At 33.1% G+C, this 23,467-nt stretch overlaps 3 protein-coding genes and 1 long non-coding RNA gene across 6 annotated transcripts in view; 3 read left to right on the top strand and 1 right to left on the bottom strand.

The window, feature by feature from the left end:
• LOC108576750 (succinate dehydrogenase [ubiquinone] flavoprotein subunit, mitochondrial-like) overlaps positions 1-1,080 on the top strand; it is a 14,569-nt gene extending 13,489 nt beyond the window's left edge. The window contains exon 14 of the mRNA XM_017939806.1: positions 994-1,080. Coding sequence (XP_017795295.1) covers positions 994-1,080 — 87 coding nt within the window. The remainder of the gene's footprint in view (positions 1-993) is intronic.
• A 1,955-nt stretch (positions 1,081-3,035) lies between these two features.
• On the top strand, positions 3,036-9,757 carry LOC108576770 (succinate dehydrogenase [ubiquinone] flavoprotein subunit, mitochondrial-like). 2 transcript variants are annotated; one of them, XM_017939830.1, is made up of 10 exons: positions 3,036-3,290; positions 4,912-5,338; positions 6,831-7,229; positions 7,303-7,471; positions 7,851-8,017; positions 8,122-8,348; positions 8,424-8,568; positions 8,635-8,939; positions 9,023-9,122; positions 9,223-9,757. In XM_017939830.1, the coding sequence occupies exons 1-9, from the start codon at positions 3,231-3,233 to the stop codon at positions 9,107-9,109; spliced, it is 1,986 nt and encodes a 661-aa protein (XP_017795319.1). In that variant the 5' UTR covers positions 3,036-3,230; the 3' UTR covers positions 9,110-9,122; positions 9,223-9,757. The 2 variants fall into 2 exon arrangements, with proteins under 2 accessions (XP_017795319.1, XP_017795318.1); XM_017939829.1 differs by having other exon boundaries at positions 9,023-9,757.
• A 1,744-nt stretch (positions 9,758-11,501) lies between these two features.
• Positions 11,502-23,467, bottom strand: part of LOC108576758 (protein pinocchio) — a 70,907-nt gene continuing 58,941 nt past the window's right edge. The window contains exons 3-6 of one of the 2 annotated variants that reach the window (XM_017939817.1): positions 21,636-21,705; positions 15,735-15,866; positions 13,066-13,195; positions 11,502-12,562 (exon numbers count right to left, since the gene is read on the bottom strand). In XM_017939817.1, coding sequence (XP_017795306.1) covers positions 12,452-12,562; positions 13,066-13,195; positions 15,735-15,866; positions 21,636-21,705 — 443 coding nt within the window. In that variant the 3' untranslated portion in view covers positions 11,502-12,451. The remainder of the gene's footprint in view (positions 12,563-13,065; positions 13,196-15,734; positions 15,867-21,635; positions 21,706-23,467) is intronic. The other variant, XM_017939818.1, reaches the window with a different exon arrangement.
• Positions 17,822-19,532, top strand: LOC108576759. Its single transcript, XR_001891444.1, has 3 exons — positions 17,822-18,122; positions 18,676-18,809; positions 19,199-19,532. It is a non-coding gene; the product is annotated as an uncharacterized LOC108576759 (long non-coding RNA).

The following is a 23,467-nucleotide window of genomic DNA, read 5'->3' as shown; positions in this document are numbered from 1 at the left end:
TAAACTTGTGATAGTATTTCAGAAAAGAAAAATATTTGCTTTTTTGTTGTGAATATATATTACGTTTCTGAGAAATTTTTGTATTATTCAGACGATTTTATAATAATTCGTTTTATATCTTCTTTCTTATAGTTCGTTACCATAGTTAATATGTGTGATGAATTCTGAATATTTGAAATACAAAAATTGAGTAAAAATTGAATGAAAAATTAAAGAAAAAGTGCATATTTCCCTTAAATTACGCGAGACAAAAATAAAAAATTATGTTCTATACAGGTCGTGCCTTAAGTATAGTAAATTCACCTTTTAAATTAATATACATTATTAATAATTTGCAATTTCGTTGATTAATACAATCGACTAATACCAACTTCGAACGAATCGAATGTGTTAAATGGAAAGTAAGTTGTGCTGATTAATATGTCGAAAGATAACTGCCAGACAGTAGTTATCAAACGAATGGTGTGGGAAATTACGAGTGACAGAAGGTTAGTCATCCGACAAAATGATAAAACTACAAAATCCTAGGTACACTTATATTGAATAAAACATTCAATATTCTCCGAGCGTTTTATTTGTCTTGCTCTTTGCTCTAGATTTATCCTTTTAAACGCAGGTTTAAGGAAAACTTGGTAAACGTAATTTACAAATTTAAAAAAAAATTAAAAAATAAATTCCAGTTGCAATGAAAAATTAATTTTAATTCTATAAAATTCAATATTCATATTTATTAACACATAAATATTAATTTTATCAAATAAAAATGAATATTAATGGAAAAATGTAAGTCAACAAAAATCGCAACAAATTATAATTGCCCCAATTCGAATGTAAACCATTCGAGTGTTATTCCGCCAAAACAGTTATCCCCTCTTATTCTCATTTTGCCTATCGAGAAAGCATCCTATTGACTATCACACATTTTATCGTGTAATTACACGCGTATCATTTTATCGGTGTAAGACGTCAGAAAAATCCGTGTCACTTTTGCAGATCAGCATTTCTTATCGCCCCGTCATCGACACTACATTGGACGAAGAAGAGGCTCAACACGTTCCTCCATCAGTTCGAGCCTACTGATATAACCATAAAAGCCTACCTGACTTTTTTTTCCTCTTATTATTATTACCGTTTCACATTTTTTCTAATTTCTCGCTCTATTTTTTTTTTTTTTTAATTAAAACACCGCTGAAGCCTATTCGTTCCTCGCGTTAACGTAACTGTTAATTCGAACACGAATTAAGGTATACTTAAAGAAGTAGGAATCGAAGATTTCGTCGGTTAGTACAAACTGGCTGTGTGTGTCCTATATAGCTTTTGTTTATCACGCCGAAAACGCTCGGTGTTAGTTCAGTTAATTAATTCCCACCGGAGGTGCAGACCTGTCCACCATCTTATTTGCATAATTCCGTCGACGAAACGCATCACTTAATGACCGGAATCACATCCTCCCCGAGCGAAAGCTATATATTTTTCACGCTGTTTCGCGATCATTCTGAGACACCAGAACGCGATTATTAATTAACACCTGTTGCTTCCAACTGTTTTCGATTGGATAGAAATTTGTAAATGTCAAGTTGGTAGTCCGTAAAACCTGGCTAATAGAAATATATTAATTATAGCGTAATATATTTAATATGTGTTTTGTGTGAATAACTCCTGAGACATGATTATTAAAGAGTGTTTGGTTTGACAAATGTGTATTTATTTGTTCCTCAATTTTTCGTTTAAATGTTGGTACTTATTGAGGAAAACAATTTTGCGTATTTCAAATTGAGGTTGAAAACTTTAAATAGTTTTCAAAAAATATTGTATGTTGTCGTAATAAAATTTTTGAAATATTAGTTATTACTAGAATGCGGTAAATTTGAATTTAATTGTACAAGTAAATGTCGAATCGTAACTAACTGTATGTATATAACGGAATAACGGTTGAAACCATAATTGTGGAAAGTATAAGAAAAATTTGCATAGAATTCTAAAAATATTCCAATTACGTACGAAAACATTCGGATATATGTGAATATAAGTACCTTACACTCAGCTAGAGATGTATGAATACGCATAAACGCGTTTCATAAAATACTCCTACGCCTTCTAACATTTGAATCATTATTGCGTTAGTAACATCTGGCTAAACAGGTTGTCTATGTGCCTGCCCCACTATGTGGTTATAAGGTTTACCTATGTGTATAACGAGACGAGCCTACGAAGAAGCAACCAATGAGGAAACGAGACACGCGTCGTGCCGCCAACCCCACAGCACGACAAATCTTTCGCACTTTTTTGTTTCTCTCTGTGCTACAGGAAATAAAGCTCGGACACCGTTACCCAAGCTGTGTTAACAACCTTATAAAGCACGAGCTTTTTTTACGCAGCGAAATGATGCACGATTCGAAACCCAACGAACGTAAATTCTGCGATTTTTTACAATCGCGCAATTTACACGTTGACAATTAATTCGTGAAAAAAATAATATTCCACGCGTAATAACGAATGATCAAATTTGAATTCTAAAAGGTCACGGTTATGTAAATGAAAATGAATTTAGTTTTCTAGCGACAATTACCTTTCACTAGCACGTTTCATTTATATCAATAAATATGCATACTTATCTGTTAGAAATTTGACTTACTTGGACTTTTCAGCTAAATATCCATCGTTTAGAACACAGGTAAAAGTATGACGTATATTGCACAAGTCATAACGAGTACTTTCCCTTTAGAACCCACGCAATCGAACAGCTACACAATTCGAAATACCGTTAGCACCCCATTGCACGTACAGTGAAATGAGAACCGCTTGATTTCTTTCGCGGCATCGTTTAATTTTCCCGCCCACGGTAAGCTGCTGTTCAAGATGTTAATTTAAAATTTTCGAGAAACGAGAAACGAACGTTAAGGCAATTATACGACGCCGATACTTGAGACAATCGAAGAGTTCATATAACCCACGATGAGACCGAAATAAAAAATTCGCGAGTGTCTTAAAGGTGAGGTTATCTTACGACGGTACTATTGGCAGCACTGGTATTCATCAGGGAGCTTCCGCCAGTAGTCGGTACTCAACCGACTCGAACGCTTTATGTTGCCGTGCAAGAAGTGCGGGAGTGAAGTTAACGAAAATTAGGGTTAGTTGTACGGTACGACCGTATCGCGCATTCAACAAAGAGTTGCGCGTATCACTGTTAACAACAAAATTTCTACTTGGACAAGTGACATTACGACAAGATGAGTGGTCTATTGAAGCTGTCGTCTTTACTCGTGAGAAATCCTCCCACGACGACATTGGTAAGTCGTTTTTCATTAAGTTACATAATTTTTATTCTAACAATGATGCACCTTTGCTGTGCAATACTCAGCATCGACCAATTACGTAAGTTTCCTAAACACGTTTCACCAAATATCCATATCGATTCTTTCAGAAAATTTTCCTGGTTAAGAACGTCCCGAAATCCTTCGTAACTACTATAAAAACCATTGATAAATAAATATGAAAAATACGACAATGGGACTGACAATGATTTGGTCAGATTTGAAATAGATAAGAGAACGTTTAGCAGACGATTCTAATGTCGAGTGTCTTTTTTTACCGTGCTTCCCTCATTTCATACGCGCCACCCCACAAATAGCCGGCCTCTGCACGATGATCATGATTTTCCACTGTAAAGTAGGTAACGGTGATTCTAATTTCCGTTATCTTCGTTAAACAAACTATTGTTTCTCTTTTTACCACTTCAATATCGTACCGAAACGCGCAATACCGAAACCAGCCGTCGTATTACACTTTAGAAGTTTAATTATAATTGCAGATAAGCTACCGGCACGGGAAGCTGACATTAGCGGGAAATTACAGTCTTTAAATTATGATTTCATGTGTTATGAACATATTGACTTTATCGTCTCTTGGCTCCTCTTCACCTGATTTTATTTCCGCCGTATTTATTGCGCACAAAAATGCAATAGTAACATTTAGATAATTCCTAAATCTAGATCCCGTTAATTTATTCCGCATTTAGCGGTATCTTGTGAAACACGTTAAACTATAAATACATTTTATAACAGTTACCGATTTGTTTAATATATCAATTAAATGTAAAAGATAAAAATTTGAATGTATCATGGAATAAAGAGTTTGTTACAGACCACGTATCATTTTCTTTAACCTCCATATGGTGAATCGTGTTCATAGGTAGTAGTACTGTGATTTTACTGTTCAAACATTATTTTCCATTTGATAAGAATAATTACTCTTCGATGTAAAATATATTTTCAGACATTTGAATAATGTGTTCAATGAACAATAGTCAATTCATATATTTTTTTAGTGTTCTGCGATAAAATTGTACGAAGTATAATTAACCTTGTTTATATTATCGAGTATCACGCGGCTTAATTAATTATGTAATTTTATATATCGTCACATCTCTGTTATTAGTGTTATGCAAGATTATTATCAAAAATAATACTTTAAAATTATTTTGAGTACAATTTGTACGAAAAGGTATTTATAATTTTGGTATATATGTCAAAATATTATTTTAGTGTGAAAGATAATATTTAAAATTAAATTTTTTTTTTTGAAAATCGGTGTATCACGTATAGAACGAGTATTAAATATTAAACAATGGCGGAATTGTTAATTAAATCAATATGTGTTTTACAATGACTCAAATTGTGTCATGTTGCTTTTTACAACTCAGTTTCTAAAACTGTTTTGTGCTTTATAAATAGACCATTAATGCAATGTAGTTTTGTATATATGTAGCTATGTATGCACATACACACATACATATATTATGTACAGAAACTATAGATATAAGATTCTGTTATAATTTTGTAATTACCATGTGTTATAGATATCTCTACAAATTCTAATCAATTCCCTTATTATGTTTTCACATAATTTCAGAATAAATTGGGATTACCTGTCATTGCTAATCGCAAACTGCATTATACACCAGATGGCAAAGCTGCAAAAATCTCACAGGATATTTCTAAGCATTATCCATTGATAGATCATACTTATGATGCTGTTGTGGTGGGTGCTGGTGGAGCAGGATTGCGTGCAGCTTATGGCTTAGTTGCTGAGGGGTTCAAGACAGCAGTTGTTACTAAATTATTCCCTACAAGGTCGCATACTGTTGCTGCTCAAGGAGGTATCAATGCTGCTTTGGGTAATATGGAAGAAGATAATTGGCAATGGCACATGTATGATACTGTGAAGGGATCTGACTGGTTGGGTGATCAGGATGCTATTCATTACATGACACGTGAAGCTCCAAAGGCAGTCATTGAATTGGAGAATTGTGGCATGCCTTTCAGTCGAACTACAGATGGTAATATTGCTATAAAGTATAGCTAGTACTTTGTGCCTTATGTAGAAAGCAAATTTACGTTTTTTTTTTTTTTTTTTTTTTTTAACATTATGTGAGACATCAATGTATTTGATTCTAGTATATTAGTGGAATAAATTACCTTTGTAGTATGTGAAAATTGTGATTTTTCTCTAATAACAAATTACACAAATGAGAGAATTATCAAAATTTCAGTTGATTACAAGTACAATTACAATTATATAACCAATTGTTTGTTTATGAACTCACATCTGACAGATCTTCACTTGTATTTGTGCCTGCTGTATCTGAGGTGTATGAATCACTATCTGATTCAGTAGTATTCTTTTTCTTAGGTGTTTTTTTTGGTGCCTATAATAAAGATATGCTTATTGCATTTGTCAATGTATTTATTTTATTAGCAAAAAGTAAATAATTATAACTGCTTTGAGTAAATAAAATAATAACCCTTTTCTTTCTTGGTTTTTTGATTGGCTCTTGTTTCTGTGCATTTTTCTTCTTTATTTTTTCTGTATTTATATCAGATTTCTTTATATTTTCAATTTTTTGATGATTTTGTTTTTTATTTTTAATGTTCATGGATGCTTTTATATATGGTTGCTTTTCCTCAGAAGGCATAGTTCTCCATCTTTCACCAGCCAACTGAAATATTCTTGTACTTTTTATACCAACATAGTCCTATAAATGTAACAAAGTTCTGTTAATTTAATGGCCAAATAAGTGGATATTTCACATATTTTACTACCTGTCTGAAATCTTGAACAAAATTTATGAAAGGATTAGTACTTATCCATTGTTTAGAATTTTTGGTAGTACATGGTGAACGAGAACGATATAAGTATGAATAAAAAATTTATAAGATATGAATTACAATCACAAAAATACGTAACAGAAGTATACAAATTACTTATTTTTCTTTGCTCTATAATTTGATTCAGATTCTTTTATTTTCTGAGAACTGCTAGTAGTATCATTTCTGTACTCTTCATTTTCCCTATCTTTTTGATTTTCTTCGTTAGGTTCCTTATAGTTTTTCTCTTGCTTTCTAATTTCATCCATATTTGAAATCCATATAGTGTTTAGCTCTTTAATGTTTACAATAGTTCTCCTGCATTTTTATTCACAAAAGTGTTATTCTAGACAAAAAATAACAATTTTATTGCTAAAATTTATTGAAATATCGAAAAAGAAATTGATATGAATTTATAACTGACATTTAAAAATAACAAGTCATATTTTATGGTTGCCATGTACTTGAACATTGTTATACTTCATATTTCATTTAATTTCAGAGCAATATTTGTATATGAAAGGAATGATAAATTAAATTGTGTGTAAAATATTGCAAAAAATAAATATGAAGAATTGTTAAAAAATTCAATTTTAGTAGGTTTAATTAAGTTATGTACATCAATTTATTTATAATTTTAAATTGTACCCAAAATTGTTTCTAAAATAATGATTTTTATTTTAGGAAAAATATATCAACGTGCTTTTGGTGGACAATCTTTGAAATTTGGGAAAGGTGGCCAAGCTCACAGATGTTGCTGTGTAGCTGACAGAACTGGTCATTCTTTGCTCCACACACTGTATGGACAGTCTTTGAGCTATGACTGCAACTACTTTGTTGAATACTTTGCTCTGGATTTGCTCATGGAAGATGGAGAATGCAGGGGTGTGATAGCTCTTTGTTTAGAAGACGGCACACTTCACCGTTTTCATGCTAAAAACACAGTATTAGCAACTGGAGGCTATGGTCGTGCATATTTCTCGTGCACATCTGCTCATACATGTACCGGTGACGGTACTGCGATGGTATCTAGAGCAAACTTGCCTAATCAAGACTTAGAATTTGTACAATTTCATCCTACTGGTATGAAATAACTGACTTAATTTCTGTACTGAAACAATAACGTAGTAACCTATAAAATTATTTCAAATTTTAGGAATATATGGAGCCGGTTGCCTCATCACAGAAGGCAGTCGTGGTGAAGGAGGCTACCTCGTAAATAGCGAGGGTGAAAGATTTATGGAACGTTATGCTCCAGTCGCAAAAGACTTAGCCTCTAGGGATGTTGTATCTAGATCTATGACTATTGAAATCCGAGAAGGCAGGTGAGTCGTAAATGTCAAGTTTTTATAGATAAATCTATAATTTTTGGCGCCCATCTTTTGGCGTTTAATATAATATATTAAAACAATTGATTACACTGAAACATTAAAATTCAGTGATATATCGAGTATAATGTCATCTTCCATATTCACTTGTATAAAAGAGAAAGTTCTTTTTTTATTGGAATTGCAAATGAGGACTACATTGCAAAATTAAGTTTTATGTAATTGTATAATAAAATGATTAAGTTAAAAGAATAAAATTAATAGTTTAATGTGTTAAATGTAATCATGATAAGGGTAAAAATATATTATCAAACCATTGATTTGCACCGATATTTTGATTACATAACTAATGTGTGCATAACTTTACTTTATTTAGAGGTGTTGGTCCCGAAAAAGATCACATCTATTTGCAACTCCATCATTTACCACCTGAACAGTTAGCGGCCAGATTACCTGGAATCTCGGAAACAGCAATGATATTTGCCGGAGTGGATGTAACGAGAGAACCTATTCCGGTCATACCGACGGTACATTACAATATGGGTGTGTATTGATCTTGCTTAAAAAAAAAGATACTTATTTAGTATTATAAGTGTTACAGACTCGTTAGATAAAAATTTAATATTACCAAAAATGTAATCATGCAGGAGGAGTACCTACAAACTACAAAGGACAAGTTCTAATGAGAAAGGATAATCAGGATACAGTTGTGCGTGGGCTGTACGCCTGCGGAGAGGCAGCTTGCGCATCTGTTCATGGTGCTAATCGTCTTGGTGCAAATTCATTATTAGATTTAGTTGTATTCGGACGTGCATGTGCTAAGACAATTGCAGCAGAAAATAAGCCGGGAGAAACTATTGGAACTCTTAAATCTGTTAGTACAATTTTTTACAATGAGCATAAATCAGTGGAAGGCAAAAACTGATTGCGATAATCTGAATATGTTTAGAATGCCGGTGAAGAAAGTGTGGCGAATTTGGATTGGGTTAGAAACGCAAATGGTAACATTAGAACCGCGGAATTGAGATTGAGTTTGCAGAAAACCATGCAAACACATGCAGCTGTGTTCAGAACAGCTGAAACATTACAAGAAGGTAAAATATTGACTCAAAATTTTATCTGAAACGTTTATAAGTAAAAGTATTTTTAAATCTTGTTAGGATGTCAGAAGGTGTCAGCTCTTTACAAAAAAATGGATGATCTTAAGGTGTCAGACAAATCTATGATATGGAACTCTGATCTTGTAGAAACTCTTGAATTGCAAAATTTAATGATTAACGCCATGCAAACGATAATAGGCGCTGAAAATAGGAAAGAAAGTCGTGGAGCTCATGCACGTGAAGATTTTAAAGACAGAATCGACGAATACGATTACAGTAAACCGATAAAAGACCAACAACCAAAACCATTTGATCAACACTGGCGAAAACACACGCTCTCAAAGATCAATCCCAGAACAGGAGAAGTAAATAATATTAATAACTATAATTATATGCAAATTCGACAATCTATTTTTATATGACTTAATAAATAAAACTTACTTTTCAGGTATCTATCGATTTTAGACCAGTCATAGATGATACTCTAAATAAACAGGAATGTGCGACAGTTCCACCTGCAATTCGTTCCTATTAGATTTTCATCTAAAGTAAATACAATTTTAGCTTTTCTAGCTTTTCAACGAAATTTGGTCATCATCATCATGTCTTAAATTATCCGTTCGCACGACTGTTTTAATTTTTGTACAGGAGGGAACGACTGATAAGAAAAAGTTACCGATATCCTATCACCACAATGCAGCAAATTTATTTATTACTGCACGTGAATCACGTCGTGCACCAAAGTATAATTCTTGTCAATACTTGCACGCATGGCGGGCAAGATTAGTTGTCCTTGTAGGATAATGGTGCTGAGATTATCTTCATTATTTCAAAGAAGAGTTTGATCGATCTCCTAGCGAATCAGTGCTACGTTATTGTAAACTAAATAGTAAAATATAGCGTGATTCAGGCAGCAAATAATTTCACGCACAGATCTTTTAAGGAGGAACGTTCTCCTATCCTCTATGCGATTTATTCAGTATTTCTCAGTCAAAGTAATTTCTTTTTCTACCAAGCAATTTTGCAAAATGTACGTAATAATGTTAAGAGCTTTTTAATGAAGATGTTTTGTATGATAATTCGTGAACTAGTACTCCCTAAAAGTTTGTGCAGCAAGAGTATGCCACTTTTGATGCGGCTAAATACTTAAAGTTAACAGGGCAATATGGAAACAGTCTTAATTAAGAGCAATAACTAGACTTAATGCGTTTGGAATCAAGAATCTTTCAGTATTCGATAGTTGTTAATGAAATTTATCATCTAATATTGTAGAATGGTTCTGTCTGTTTTTAGTTTGATGTGTCAGTACTTACTTGAACATTCAGTATATATCATTTTGTATTTTCTTTAGTAATGAATCTGTTTCTATGTTGCCTGTTACACTCGTGTATTAATTCACCGTACTATGTATTTCGTGAAATATGCAAATGTATAATCTCGAAACCAAAGATACATGCATAAGATCATCGTGTACTTTGGAATAATACAACTTGAGTGGACATGCTGTGCACCATGATGAAAATGTACATAAGATTGTCAATAAAAGAAAAAACTTCGTACATCCTTTTATTCAAAAATCATTCTTTTCTATACAGTACCCTGTGCGTGTGTAAAGCTTTTGTTTTTCATATGAATGATTATTTTGCTTTATGTATAACCTATGCTTATTGTTATGTCTCTTTTTTTATATAAACAACACGATTTGTTTGACAAATATCGTTTATTAAACCCACAATAATTTTAATGTTCTGGTCATAAATAAGAATTTTACGGATTAAATAAAAATTGCTACCAAACGGATTTTCTAAAGCATTAAACTAAAGCTCGTCGCTGGGCTAATACTTCAGAAAATGTTACGAGTTACAGTTTAATTTAAAATGAGCATGGACTTGATGAACATGTTCTCACATACGAAACATTACACCATCAAAGAATACACGGATATGTTGAAAAATGAATCGTGCACGAATTATACAAGAATTTTACCAAAATTAATATTATAAGATGTTTCGATGATCATTAAAAAAAATGAAACAGTACAAATTCGATAAAATCATTGGCACCAACATAAATGCTTCTCTTTCTCTCGCATGAGCTACATATATATTGTTTAGCTAAAACCGAGTAGAAATATATTATTACGTGAAAAATAGTAGAGAGTGGCGCATTTTTGCCTACTTTTTTACTTGACAAAATCGTAAAATTACTATACGTCCGATTATTTGAAATCGTATTTTTATCGTCGCAAATGCGGTGTACTTTTAACTCGTAAAAAGAAGTTCAATTCACATTTACTAGCTTCTGCACTTTGATCGATATATTTTACGGTTCTGCTTCTTAGGCTAATTTTCGTGACTCTTGGCACTTAGCACCAAACTTTTAGAAATGCAATTGCAGATGAAGGCGTATCTGATTTAATATAATACGTAAATCTCTATCTTTCTATTAAACGAATTTCTAATTACGCCATACACATATTTTGATCGTATACATTTAGGAAGCTCACCGTTTATAATTCAATTTAAATTAGAAGTTTGGTTAACAAATTTATTAATTTGATACGGCTTCTTAAATTGTGAAAAACACGTTTCTTCTGCGCACTCAGTTTAATTATAAATCTAACAATTCAATAGAACCATATATTATTTTCGAAAGGTGTATTCTTTCAGATTTTGAAGTGAAAATTCCATTCCTAATTTTGATTTAGCGATTATTTCCTATTGTACCAGTAAATACATATGTTATTCGTTCAGTTATTAATATCTTTTCGTCAAGTTCTTTCAAAATGCTTTCTTCCTACAAATAGGAGAATATTTTAATCCAAGATACCAACTTACAACAAATTGATCTAATAAGAGAAACACGCTTTACTTTTGAATAGCGTAAAATGTTACTTCAAGCGTGAAAACGCAGTGCTTTTTTCGAGACCAAAATTACGACGTTCGCTAATAAAAAAAAATCTAAAATGTAATTTTTCATTATAAGCTAAACGTGAGAGTACCTATTACAGATCCGCAAAGTGCGGTGACATATAATTCACGCATTTTGAAACTACTTATTCACGCTTTAGTATCATGTCGCGTAAGTATTTTCTCGCTAATTTTGTCAAAACACCGCAATGTTTCATGGCAGCAAAACATATGTAAAAACTTGTGTATGTAATTCAAACAGGTTGCACTAAAGTTTCCCAATTAATCAGTGTCTACTAACCTTTAGAATACTACGAAACAGCAATTCTAATTGGTGTTCCAAAAGGTATGCAATTTTATCGAGTCGAGTTCTTCTAATGTGCGCATTCATCTTCTTATCAATTTAATCAACGTTTCGCACAAAATAGCGTTCAAAAGGATTATAGATTTGCGTGCTTGGAGTTTGCCACAGCGGTTATCGTATGTTTCAAACGAAATATATGATTTGAGATTTACAATAATGCAAGGACATCGAACATGGTATTGCATTGACGACACTTCGTTATGATTTGCCAAGAAGCTGTCGTCGTCAGTGGCAAAAATCCCAGGCGGTTCTTCGCTAGTTTTTGTTTAAATTGAAGGAGCGCTTTAATTCACGATGATAATGGAAACGGCGATATTCATTTGAGCTATAACAAGATTCTTTGCCAATCGACCGTTCATGGTAATGCATCGTCGAACAGGAAGCCATGGGAGAAGAACGGTTTCATTGTCAGATGTCATCCGCTCCGTCCTCACTCTCCTCAGGAACATAATGTATCATTTATGCATCCAAAATCCACATTCACACATTTCCGACTCGCACAATGGTGGTGGGGTGACGCTATATGGATGGTGATGGATTAAGTCTTGTGCATGGTTGACGGTACACGACGACATCTCTCTATACATTCGTCGTTGAACACCGTTCACGAGGTGGCTCGTAGCTTTTCCAACGCGGGCACCAATGGCTCCTCAATAGAGGGACCACAAGTCAGTCCGCATTCACCAATCCATCTTGCTTTACCACTGGTGTGGGACTGTAAAGAAAAAAAAAAACAATTTGTTTTAATTTACTCACTAAATTTACTCGGTGTATAAATTGTGACGGTTTATAATAATATAATCGACATAAAGTTTCACGAACGCTCAATATGTAGTTGTATCAACTACTTCGACCGCTTAATTTTGTTTGAGCTTATTACGAACAAAACAGTCGTTAATATGACCTTGGTGGTAACACGAGGCTATTGTAGATGTCGTTCGCAAAATTGATAAGCACAATTGTTGATCTTACACGTTTAACATCGAACGTCTAATTAATTAATTAATTATTAATTTATTTTAATAATTTGTTATGAACATGTGCTCGCATTGAAAATACAAGCTCACTTCTTTTTGAGATTTTTTTCTTATTTCCACACTAATGAACACTTGTCAGCTCATGAAGAGAAAAAGTGACAAGAAAACGAATTGATCGAAGAGCTTTTTACGGTGTTTACAGGGTATATACACCACAGCTGAGAGGGAAATAGATATTTACCATAGTAAGGTCGCGTTTCCATGAGGTGCGGCAACGTCCGTCACAAAGTGGGCACGGTCGTTGAAGGGAATAGCCGCCGCATTCGCTGCAGTCGAGAGAGACGTGATCTTCACTCCACGAAACTCCACATCTGCAAATAAAAAATAGTTTTTTCGTTAGAAAAGCCGTTCAATAATTTTAAGAAATCAATAGAAAACACATGCGTACAATGAAGGATAGAGAAAAGATAAAGCATTAATTCGGTTGGTACTTTTAACGCAAAAAATACAATAGTGAGAAATTGCGTATTATATTTGAATAAGATATTATTTTATCTTAGTTATCTTAAGAATAAGAAAGTCGCTTGATTGCACAATGTATAGACCTTTATTGTTAATCCTATAATTATAAAATCATAAAGTGGAAGTAATTATAAAACCGATAGGTTATGAAAATGTCTTAAGTTCAACCTCAGTCAGTGCATTGTTTCATGCGAGCTGCTAACTGCGCTACATTTTTCTAAAAACATATGAACCATGTAAGCTCGTATGTTTTTTTATTTTGTACTATCTTAGTAATTACTGGCTTCGTGTGAAGGTAAATCAAGTTTATACTTTTAGTTTTAACGAATACATTCTAGAATCATATAAAAATACTTTTTTTTACAACGTAGAATATTACGATCAGTGTTATCGTGTTAAAATTTATCGATTCAAACGCAGAACAGTGGCGTGATCATTATCGTTTCCTTCATATATTAAAATTTACTTTGATTTTTCATCAATTTGCATTTTATCATTTTGTTTAAACCTAAATTCAGTTTCAGTTTTTTTCAAATACTTGTACGTATCTCATAACGAAGACAATGAAAGAGTAATTCATTTTAATGGCGAACAAGATTACATAATAACAATACCTATGTATTTGCATTAGACTATATCCTTCCATTTGTACACGTTAGGTCAATACAATAGATCTATTATCTATTTTCTGTTATTTATATCGTCTTACATGTCTTATCTCAATGACTGCTCATTATAAACGTGTGTATCATATACAAGAATAATAAAACACACTACCTTCCCTTTCATTTTTGTTATTGCTGATTTTAAAAACTTTTTCAACAGATTCTTAACAACCAAGCAAATACAAATATTATTAGACGATAAATTCAATAAACTGATCTATAATTAACTATGACAATTTATCACCATTTTAAACTCTGAACCCTTTCTTTTTTCCTACATGCCTTACCAACCTTCGAAAAAATAAAAACCTGACAAAATATTACCAGTACATCTTCGTTTCCCATTGATTACAGTAAAAATGCGTACTTTTCAAAATGAAATATTCTTTCTAAAACAACTAGGAATGGCAAAGCACTAAATGGTCGTAGGAAGATTAATTTCAACCAAATCTATCATTTTCTTTCAGGCTGTCTCCTTCAAGCGGCAGTGACGTAACAATCAGATTCGATTGAAACAATGAAGTCCCAAGAATTACAGGGTTTAAACCGGATTTCTCCGTGGTATCTGACGCGTTTAATGCGCGATCAACGTCTAAAACGAATTTAATCATCGTAACTCCGGATCATGTCGGATTCTATTGTCGATCTATTGTCGGCTCGCCGTCGGGACAAAAGTTCAACTTTGCTCAGCCAACTAGAGAGGCTTGTTCTCAGGATCTCGGTTGCTTACACACACCCGTGCACGCGAGATACGGACGAAACGTAGCGTTGTGTGAGGTATATTCGTTCATCAAGTGGGACAGCGACAGAAATCATGCATGCAAAACGATCGTGAGACGATTAGAAGTCAATAGCCCAAGGAGAGAGTGTAATTACTGGCCTATATTAAAAATTATGTAAGAATGGACCCAGCCGGGTTAATTGTTTTTGATAGCTTCTACTATTCAATCAGCCTGCGACTTTTATCGATTACTGCCAGTCTGAAGAAAACTTGCTCGCGCGAGCATCATCGCCTGTGACGCAATAGATACTAGATAGGAAACTATGAAATTTCATGGGCTATTTTTACCGTCACCAATAAATCAAGCTGACACAGCCAATAGTTCTAGTGCATTTTGAAGTTTAAATATTATACTTTCACTGGTTTTTTGCAATTCTAATACCCAGTGAAAATTTGTATTCTGAAGTTTGAATTGGTCACCCTGTAGTATTTTCACCTTGGAGATATATGATTTGGTATATGATTTTCCACGTTTTTCAATCAATGGTGAAAATTAAAATCTTGAAGCTTTTGTAACTTCTATTAGAATAATTGAATTTCTTTCCTAATTTGAACTTTGTTTCAAGGGAATATTTATCTTATTTGAAATTATCATGTAGAAGTACATAAATATTTGTGTACTTTTTCTATTATTATTGGAGAGTCCAATAGTAACATTTTTCAAATCACAAGGAAACATTTATACCTCAAAATTTAATTAAAAAGCTTTTGTTGTCCAGAAAATACAAATTCAAAACAAGTGAGAGAGAAAACAATAGCCACTTTATAATCTCACATCTTAATATAGTTTTAGTTGTAAGGAATTTAATTTTCAAAGTACCATAAACGCAAATCCATGGAATAAATTGACTAAGTCTTTTCAGATATCTCAACCAGCTTACATGAAGCAACAGTCTGATGAGACAGAGAAGAGAGAGAAAGGAATCGTGCTGTGAAACTCACGTGAAGCAAGAGTTCAGTTGAGCACGAAGTTCCTCAATAGTGAGGATCGTATCCTGGTACTGAGGATGAGATCCTTGGAGGCCATCGTCGACGCTCCCGCATGAACTGTGGCAGGACAGAGAGATATTGCTCCTGGAAGCATAAATTAAACGAAAATCTTTAATATAAAACGTACTTTCAATCTTCTTTTTACTGTGTTTAAAATAACAAATATAGATATGATTATTTATATAAAATGAAAAATTGTAAAAATTTGAAGGTGCAGTTTACGGATAAGAAGTTCAGACAAATGTTTTTTAACAAGTACACCTAAGTGCATATAATGATTGCAAAAGTTTAATAGATAATTAAATGAAACTGTATACCAAAGTATACTTGGAAGTTTCTAGTTAAACGCAAGAATTAGAGAATGTTAATGGAGCTTGTTAACAAGCTCGTCAAGACTACATGACGCAGCACAATGTAAAATTTGCGAAAAATTCACAGACGATATATGTAACACTAAAGAAATTAACCGGAAATATTCGAATTATAAAGCGATGCTACATAAACGCCAAGAAATTTTATAATACTATTCTTTAGTAACGTAATTAATAAGGACAATTAATATCGAAACAATAAATATTAAATACAATACTTAGTATTTAATTCTATTATTTGTATTTGGACATTTGACTTTTCCTCTTAAATTTCTATTGCTTGAGAATTAAATTATTTCCATAATTCATGAACAATAAATTATACGATGTGTAATTATGCGAATTTTAGTAATACGTTATCATCCCCCTTCGATATTCCAAGAAACGTAACGTAAAAAACGCGCTCTTTTATCCTGATACGAACAAATAGTAGTTTTTTGCACAATAAACAGGAAAGGTAGAGGCGTCATACGCAGAAAAAGATTCTCTTTACTAAAAATACTCCTAATAACATATTCTTCGTACCAAAAAAAAAAAAAAATGCGACGTTACGTCAAATGTTCACAAACGATTCTGTAAAATTCCAGAAGTTATAATTATAACATTCGCGATATTTCACGCTCGATACCGACAATAATCTTATCAAAAATTGTCGACTAATAATTTGCTAAGTAAGCAGAAATAAATCAGATTTATTCTTTTTGTCTTGCTCAAAGAATGCTGTTGAGAATGATCGAAGCGGATTCGAGAGGTTAACCTTCGATACTTTAGTGCGTTAAACCCGGAAGATTACGGGAGACTAAGGTTATTCATTTTTTACGCTCTTTTTTTTATTGATTGTTACGGTTTTTGCGAGTAACTGTTCACGTCAACCTGTAATCGGCACATCTGTTGACACAAGTTTCGTTTGAAAGATAAAACTCTTACCACTCGACTACCAATTTGGAAATATATAGGGTGCTCAGTAAGAACTGAAACGAATATTGAAACGTTTCTATTTTAGAGATAAGGAAAAGTACAAAAATAACAGCCAGTAATAATATCTATAACTTAATAATAAAATATACCTGTATTTTAGGTTAACGAACTTGAAAACAGAATTTTGTTTTCTCATAGAAACAAAACTAACAGTTTTGTGCAATCTAAGAAGAAATTTCGTGAAAACAATTTACTTTTTCTCTCATTTGCCAATTTCTGCATCACTCTGTGCAGAATACTTGATATTCTGAAAAAGAACGTTAGAGATTTTACTTCGCAGACACAAATTGCCTAGTGTCTATTTAGAGGTTAGCTTAGTCGTAAAACAAACGAAAAAAAAAACACACTAAGTAGATAATAGATCATTAATTCACCTGTCGATCGATAACAATCGAACAATAACATTAGTCGTGTCGAATTCTTCCATTCTCTTATCACGTCTGATTCGTGATCAGGCATTGATTTTCACGTGATTGTTCCTTTGAAATGCTCGAGAAAAAATAAATAGTGGGACAGAATCAGGAAGGCGGATGATCATCACCAATATATAGATACACGCATATATGCGTCTACATATGTTAAAATATGCAGAGATGGAAATCAGGAAGAAAAACGTTTCTTTCACGTGACACTAACGTGGGCGAGCATGTAACAAGCGGTCTGCGCGCAACTCTAACGCGCATGTGTGAAAAAGAATGACGCGCAAATCTCGGAACCAGTAAGCCAACCGTTGCTTTTTTACTGTGAATACATACATATGCCTTTCAACATTCGAGGGCACTGTGAGACGCCAGTAAAGGAGAGAGAAAAAAAAAAAAGAATGAAACGAAAACTGAAAAGAACCAGGAAACGGTTGTTTGTTTTTACGTAACGAACGGTTAGTTTTAAACGTTCGGTTGATTCGCTTAAGCGTAGGTTAGGATTTTAGTTTGAACTGTCACGTGACCACTGTGAGTGGGGACCACTTATACGAAATTGTAGTTGATCGGAGGTAAGTGAATTAATTCTGTCTTAAAATGGTGTAGTTGCTTGTTATGTAATTATTTAATAAAAAGAGTCAAACGATAACGGTTAAAATTTAGATCGCTATATTTTAGTTCATGTACCTACAACGTATTTTACTTTCAAACCAACTTATTATTATTACTATGGGTATGATAAAATACGTTTAGGAATTTCTCATCTAGCATTGGTCGAAATGAGACATGTTAAAAAAATATGAGTTTAAGAACGCTGCATTTTATCTTTTTATCCTTCATAGAAGGAACTTAAAAAACATTTTCATGTTCATTTGTTTCACGTTTATTTCAACAAGATAATATATTTCAATTGATTTCAATTTATATTTCAATTTTATTTCAATTGATATAAATGTAGAACCAATGGAACCTATGATAAAAACATCCGGTAATTTAAAAATTATTCATTTTATAATGTATGTATATTTGCTATCGACAATTCTTGGTATCATGAATTTACGAACACTATCTATCTCTAATTTTTTCAATATTTTCTTGACATAAGATACAATATATCTCTTCCAGGAAAATAGCCAGCTAGTTAGCTCACTAATTGTCGGAAAAACTTTAAATGCAACGCAAAAGTTTCATTAACACATTGTACACATCATCAAGTTAGAATTTCTGGAAGAAATTTTACAATCTACATGTGAAATAACGTACGTATCTCTTGAATATAATATCGTGTATATAACGTTACACAATTCTATTTCGTAAAATCTTTTTTTTTTCTTTTTCTTAGAAACTTCGTTTTAAGGTTACGTCTCAATAGAACTACAAAAATGCAAAGCACAAAAGTTATGCGACTAATTATATACACGAGGTGCACAAGTAATACGATTTAGTTATTGTATTATCAATGCAATGAATATTCACCATATTGTGTATTGACAAATACGTACTTAGAAAGCTGCCTTTTCTTCGTCATTTCCACGCTCGTTGATTTTCAATTTTCTCGTCGCTTTTGCGTTATAACAAACGTCCAAAAAAATCATAAAGTCTATGAATCTATGACGTACATATCTTTTCTTTTTGCATTTCCTTGTAGATCATGCCACTGAAAGGAGGCCACACGTTACGCACGCAAGAGAGTTGTTCGTGGCACGACTGCCCTTTGCACACTATGCACACGCGAAGTGAACTTATATACGCAACTCGCACATCATTAAACGGGAACAACGTGACCGTGTAGGCTAAAGGATGAAACGTTCCCCCTCCCCTTTCTTCTCTACCTCTCACAGCAATTTCGAGAATTTCCGGCTTGCATTAAGTATTAATTAACCACGATAAAGCTAATGACGCACTGTGAAATTCTTTGCAGCACTACCACTAATGTACACGAACGTGAACTCTTAAATGGAACTGTGAAGGAAGTGGAATTACCTGCGGTACGAATTAAAGGTGTGATTTTTGAATCTACAAAAAATGTATAATACAAAATATGGATTTTTCTTTTTAGAAGTTTTCGAGTTTCGAAAAGTCTGAGGAAACAACTGTCTTATCTTGTTTATCTTCTTTTGTATCGTTCTTGAGCACGTCTGTGGTGTTTCAACAGTTGGAATGTCGCCCTTGACGTCGTTTCTACGCCATTCCTTTTTTAATCAACCAGACGTGTGTTAAAATGAACCATTGAAAGGTGAAAGAATTTACGAAGAATGTTTTTATAAATAGACTCGTAGTTTATTAATGTTTAAATGTGTACTTTCGTTATAGTTGTACTATTTACCGCTATGTATACATTTACTTTAATCTTCGTGTAAATTATAATTTTATTTAAATTAGTATTCGAAGTGTTATCTATTTTTTTTTAAAACTTTCTAATCCTCAATCCTAAAATGTATCCAAAGCGAATTATAAATGAATATAGACACTAAATCGTTTGCAGATTATTATCTAAACGTCTGCTAAAAAGTCTCTAACAAAAAGAAAGCAATTATCGACCATAACCATATATAAAAGAGGAACCAAGGTAATATATCTGACTATTATAATCGTACAGATTCAAAAAACATATATCAGCATTACTCTTGTCACCCATTTTTCAGCCAATCATTGAACAGGCTATTATGGCACAAATAAAAGTGTCCATAACTTCCAGTACGAGATCTAAAAAGCGAAGAATTCACCGTTGACCCAAATAATTTAATTGTTACTTCAAAGAGTATTCGCCCAGCAAGCAAAAGAGATCCGGATTTGAATCTCGGTCGAGGTTTCTCTCTGTGTGTATACTTAAGCATACTTAAGTATCTGCCAATAACTTGACAATCCTATTACACTTCCTACATTTTAAATATACTAAAAAAAAAACAAAAGAAAAAATTAAAAACAGCAAATCTACTCTATTCAAAAATATTACAAAGCATACTTAAGCATATTTAAATATTTGCCAATAACTTGACAATATTCTTACACTTTCTACATCTTAAATATACTCAAAAGAATGAAATAAAAAATGAAAAAAGTAAAATAAAAATCTACATTGTCCAAAAATACATCTACCAACTAGTTATACTAAACTATGCGAGAACTTTGCACTGGTTACTAAATAAAACACGACAGAACAATGAAATAGGTTTAAATTTCGCTTCTATTACGAGATATCCAACAGTTTACAATCGTTAGAAGTCGTCCTTCGTGGTTTTCTCAGGTGCAATGGCGTAACGTCCACAGGCGCCACCGCCACGTACCTCTATTATGCAAAAGCAACGCGACTTCCAGGAATAATACAACACTAATAATAATTCTAGAAAATGACCTCCCTGGATTTTTTCTATACTCTTCTTGCTTCTTTCCAGATTTCTGAGTGTGTAGCAAGAGTACACGTAGCGTTCTCTCATTCACTGTGTGTGCGAGTCAGAAGACTATCCATTAGAGACATCTCGCTATGGGTTCCATCCATAAATTGGCGAGGGTAAGAGTTGGATCGATTGAATAAACTAGGTCGCAAGTTTCGAAGACGAGTCGGTTTCTACAGGATACACAACGCATGCTTGAATTGGAGAACAACCATGTTGCAAAGTGTATCTAAATACAGACTACAAGGTATACTCTGATCAAACTGAAGAATTTCTTTTATTCATAGTTTCCGTGAATTGGAGGATGTAAAACTTACTGAGCTAAAAATTTAAATAATTATCACCTTAAAGGAATCTGCAAGATGAGAGTAATATAAGGAACTGGTTTTGTTAAGAGGAAAATAGCAATGGGGAAAAGAAGAGTTAGTAGAACTTTGTTCTGTGCAATGATTGATGGACTGTTTAATATAACAAGAGGTTGAAATTTTCTTATTTTCATAAATTATTAATTTTCTTCCTTTTCTAAATTATTAATTTTCTTATTTTCCTTTCTTTTCTATCAATCGCAAGCTTTTTACTTTATATTTATATTTTACTTTAATTACTTTACATTGATATTTCACTCAGTTTTCTCCATTTTTCTTAGATCCTTAGATGACTTATCTGAGAAGAAATTAGAAAACAACTCACCCATGACGAGAAAGACTCTCAGTAGCTGGCTGAACGGACGTTGTTACAGACATGTTTTGATGTGTTACAACTGAGACAGAAAGAGAAACAGAATTAATTAGCGGCGGGAAAGAATCGAGGACGCATGAAAGAGGAATCCCCGCGGGGGATTCCTGAATAAACATTTCCCCAGAAATGTATATATCCCCGTGGTATCGGGAGGAACGGTTTCAAAGTCATCGAACGAACCATAAGTATGTGGCACAAGAGAACGCGAAGGACATCCGCGATAAGTTTCACCGTGGATCTCTCACCTTGGCACGAAACAGTCACTTTTACTTTCCCCACGAGAAAAGAAAGCCGAACGATCCCGGCACACGCTCTGAATCCTTTATTTCGACCAATCTCCGAGTTTCCTCGCCGTAACAAATTGTGTAATCTGTTCTACAGAAGCATTCCTCCTCTTTCCACGGAAGAGACAAATTATTTCAATTGTCCGTGAAAATGCAGCAAAAAAGATGCATCATTTTTTCTTTATTTTCGTAAATATAGTTGCTACAGTTAAAATATTTATCTGTTTGGATAATGTGAAGCATAAAAATGTTCAGTAATATTTTTCTAGGATAGATAGTGTTTTGTTACACAGTGTTTATTATTCTTTTTCCTTAATTCAACTGTTTAACAAATTAATGTAAATTACTTTTCTCTGCACTTTTAATGTACACTTTTATAAACTATGAATTCGTTTACTGAAACGTTCTTCACTGAGTGTTCATACAGTAAAATGATTTTAACTAAGCTTTCTACATACAAGGAAACAAATTTCAACAAGAATAATTACATATTTTTCTAATTTCTCTCTATACTTCAAATATCTTCAATATTCCATTTAAATAAATATTTTTCATATTGTACAAAATAGTAATCCAAGCTTCAGAAATTTTATTCTACACTTAACGTTCATTTCTCTAACACATGAAGCTAATTCACTTTGTTGCTGCATTTGTTCCAAAGCGTTCCACGCTTCGCAACCGTTTCGTACCATAAGAAATCAATATGGAAGGCACATTGTAACGGTAATAATTATAAAACGAGATCTCAGCATCGATACAAGGTCGTGGGAGAATGTCAAGGATTTCGCATTGGCAACGCGTACTAAATTCCACTATTAAAGCAGCTACGCAGAAGGCTTCACGTACTTATACATGGTAAAGCAAATGCGGGTGGAAATGAAATTTGTAAGATTCATATTTATGATAAATTCGACGTGACAAAGGATATGCAAAGCTGCGTTGTAGCACAAATTGTGCCGCGAAGGAATAAAAGCCATTCAAAGCAATTTTCGTTGACCCCTTGCAGGCAGTTTGTGTCTTTGATGACCCAAGTGAAATTTCACTACTGTATTTCTTCTAAATGAATTTATATTGAAAAAAAGTTTCAAAAACCCGACTTAACGAACAATTGTATAATATAGCAGAGACTTTGATAAGTACTCCAGAATACTTAGATACTTAGAACAGCAAAAATATTTAATTTGAACACAAACTAACCTCAAAAATCATTTTAAACCCTTTCACTAAAAAAACAAATAGAGAAAAATAGAACGAGTTTGCTTTAAATAACTCAGTCTGGAGGACATTTTCCATGTATGAGATTTTGAATATAAATTTTGAAATGGTGTATTAATTTGGCGGCAAATTTAAAAAATGTACGATTCCAATCAAACGATAATTCCAATAATGTTTTACGGCTGTTTGAACGGCAAAATTCAAACGAACGACAATGCAACTACTTCAGTTATCTGTGAACATTTTTCTCCATCGTTCAAAGTACTGTACCACGTATGAAGCAGG

Source organism: Habropoda laboriosa, unplaced genomic scaffold (assembly GCF_001263275.1).
Source record: "Habropoda laboriosa isolate 0110345459 unplaced genomic scaffold, ASM126327v1 scaffold447, whole genome shotgun sequence".
Lineage (NCBI taxonomy): Eukaryota > Metazoa > Arthropoda > Insecta > Hymenoptera > Apidae > Habropoda > Habropoda laboriosa.
This window is presented reverse-complemented; position numbering and strand designations above follow the sequence as displayed.

What these genes read in the sequence shown, in the direction of transcription:
- LOC108576770 (XM_017939830.1), top strand. Translation starts at nt 3,231, where the DNA reads ATGAGTGGTCTATTGAAGCTGTCGTCTTTACTCGTGAGAAATCCTCCC. An exon ending in ATCCTCCCACGACGACATTG is followed by an intron (nt 3,291 to 4,911) that starts GTAAGTCGTTTT and finishes ACATAATTTCAG; the next exon opens with AATAAATTGGGATTACCTGT. An exon ending in TTTCAGTCGAACTACAGATG is followed by an intron (nt 5,339 to 6,830) that starts GTAATATTGCTA and finishes TTTTTATTTTAG; the next exon opens with GAAAAATATATCAACGTGCT.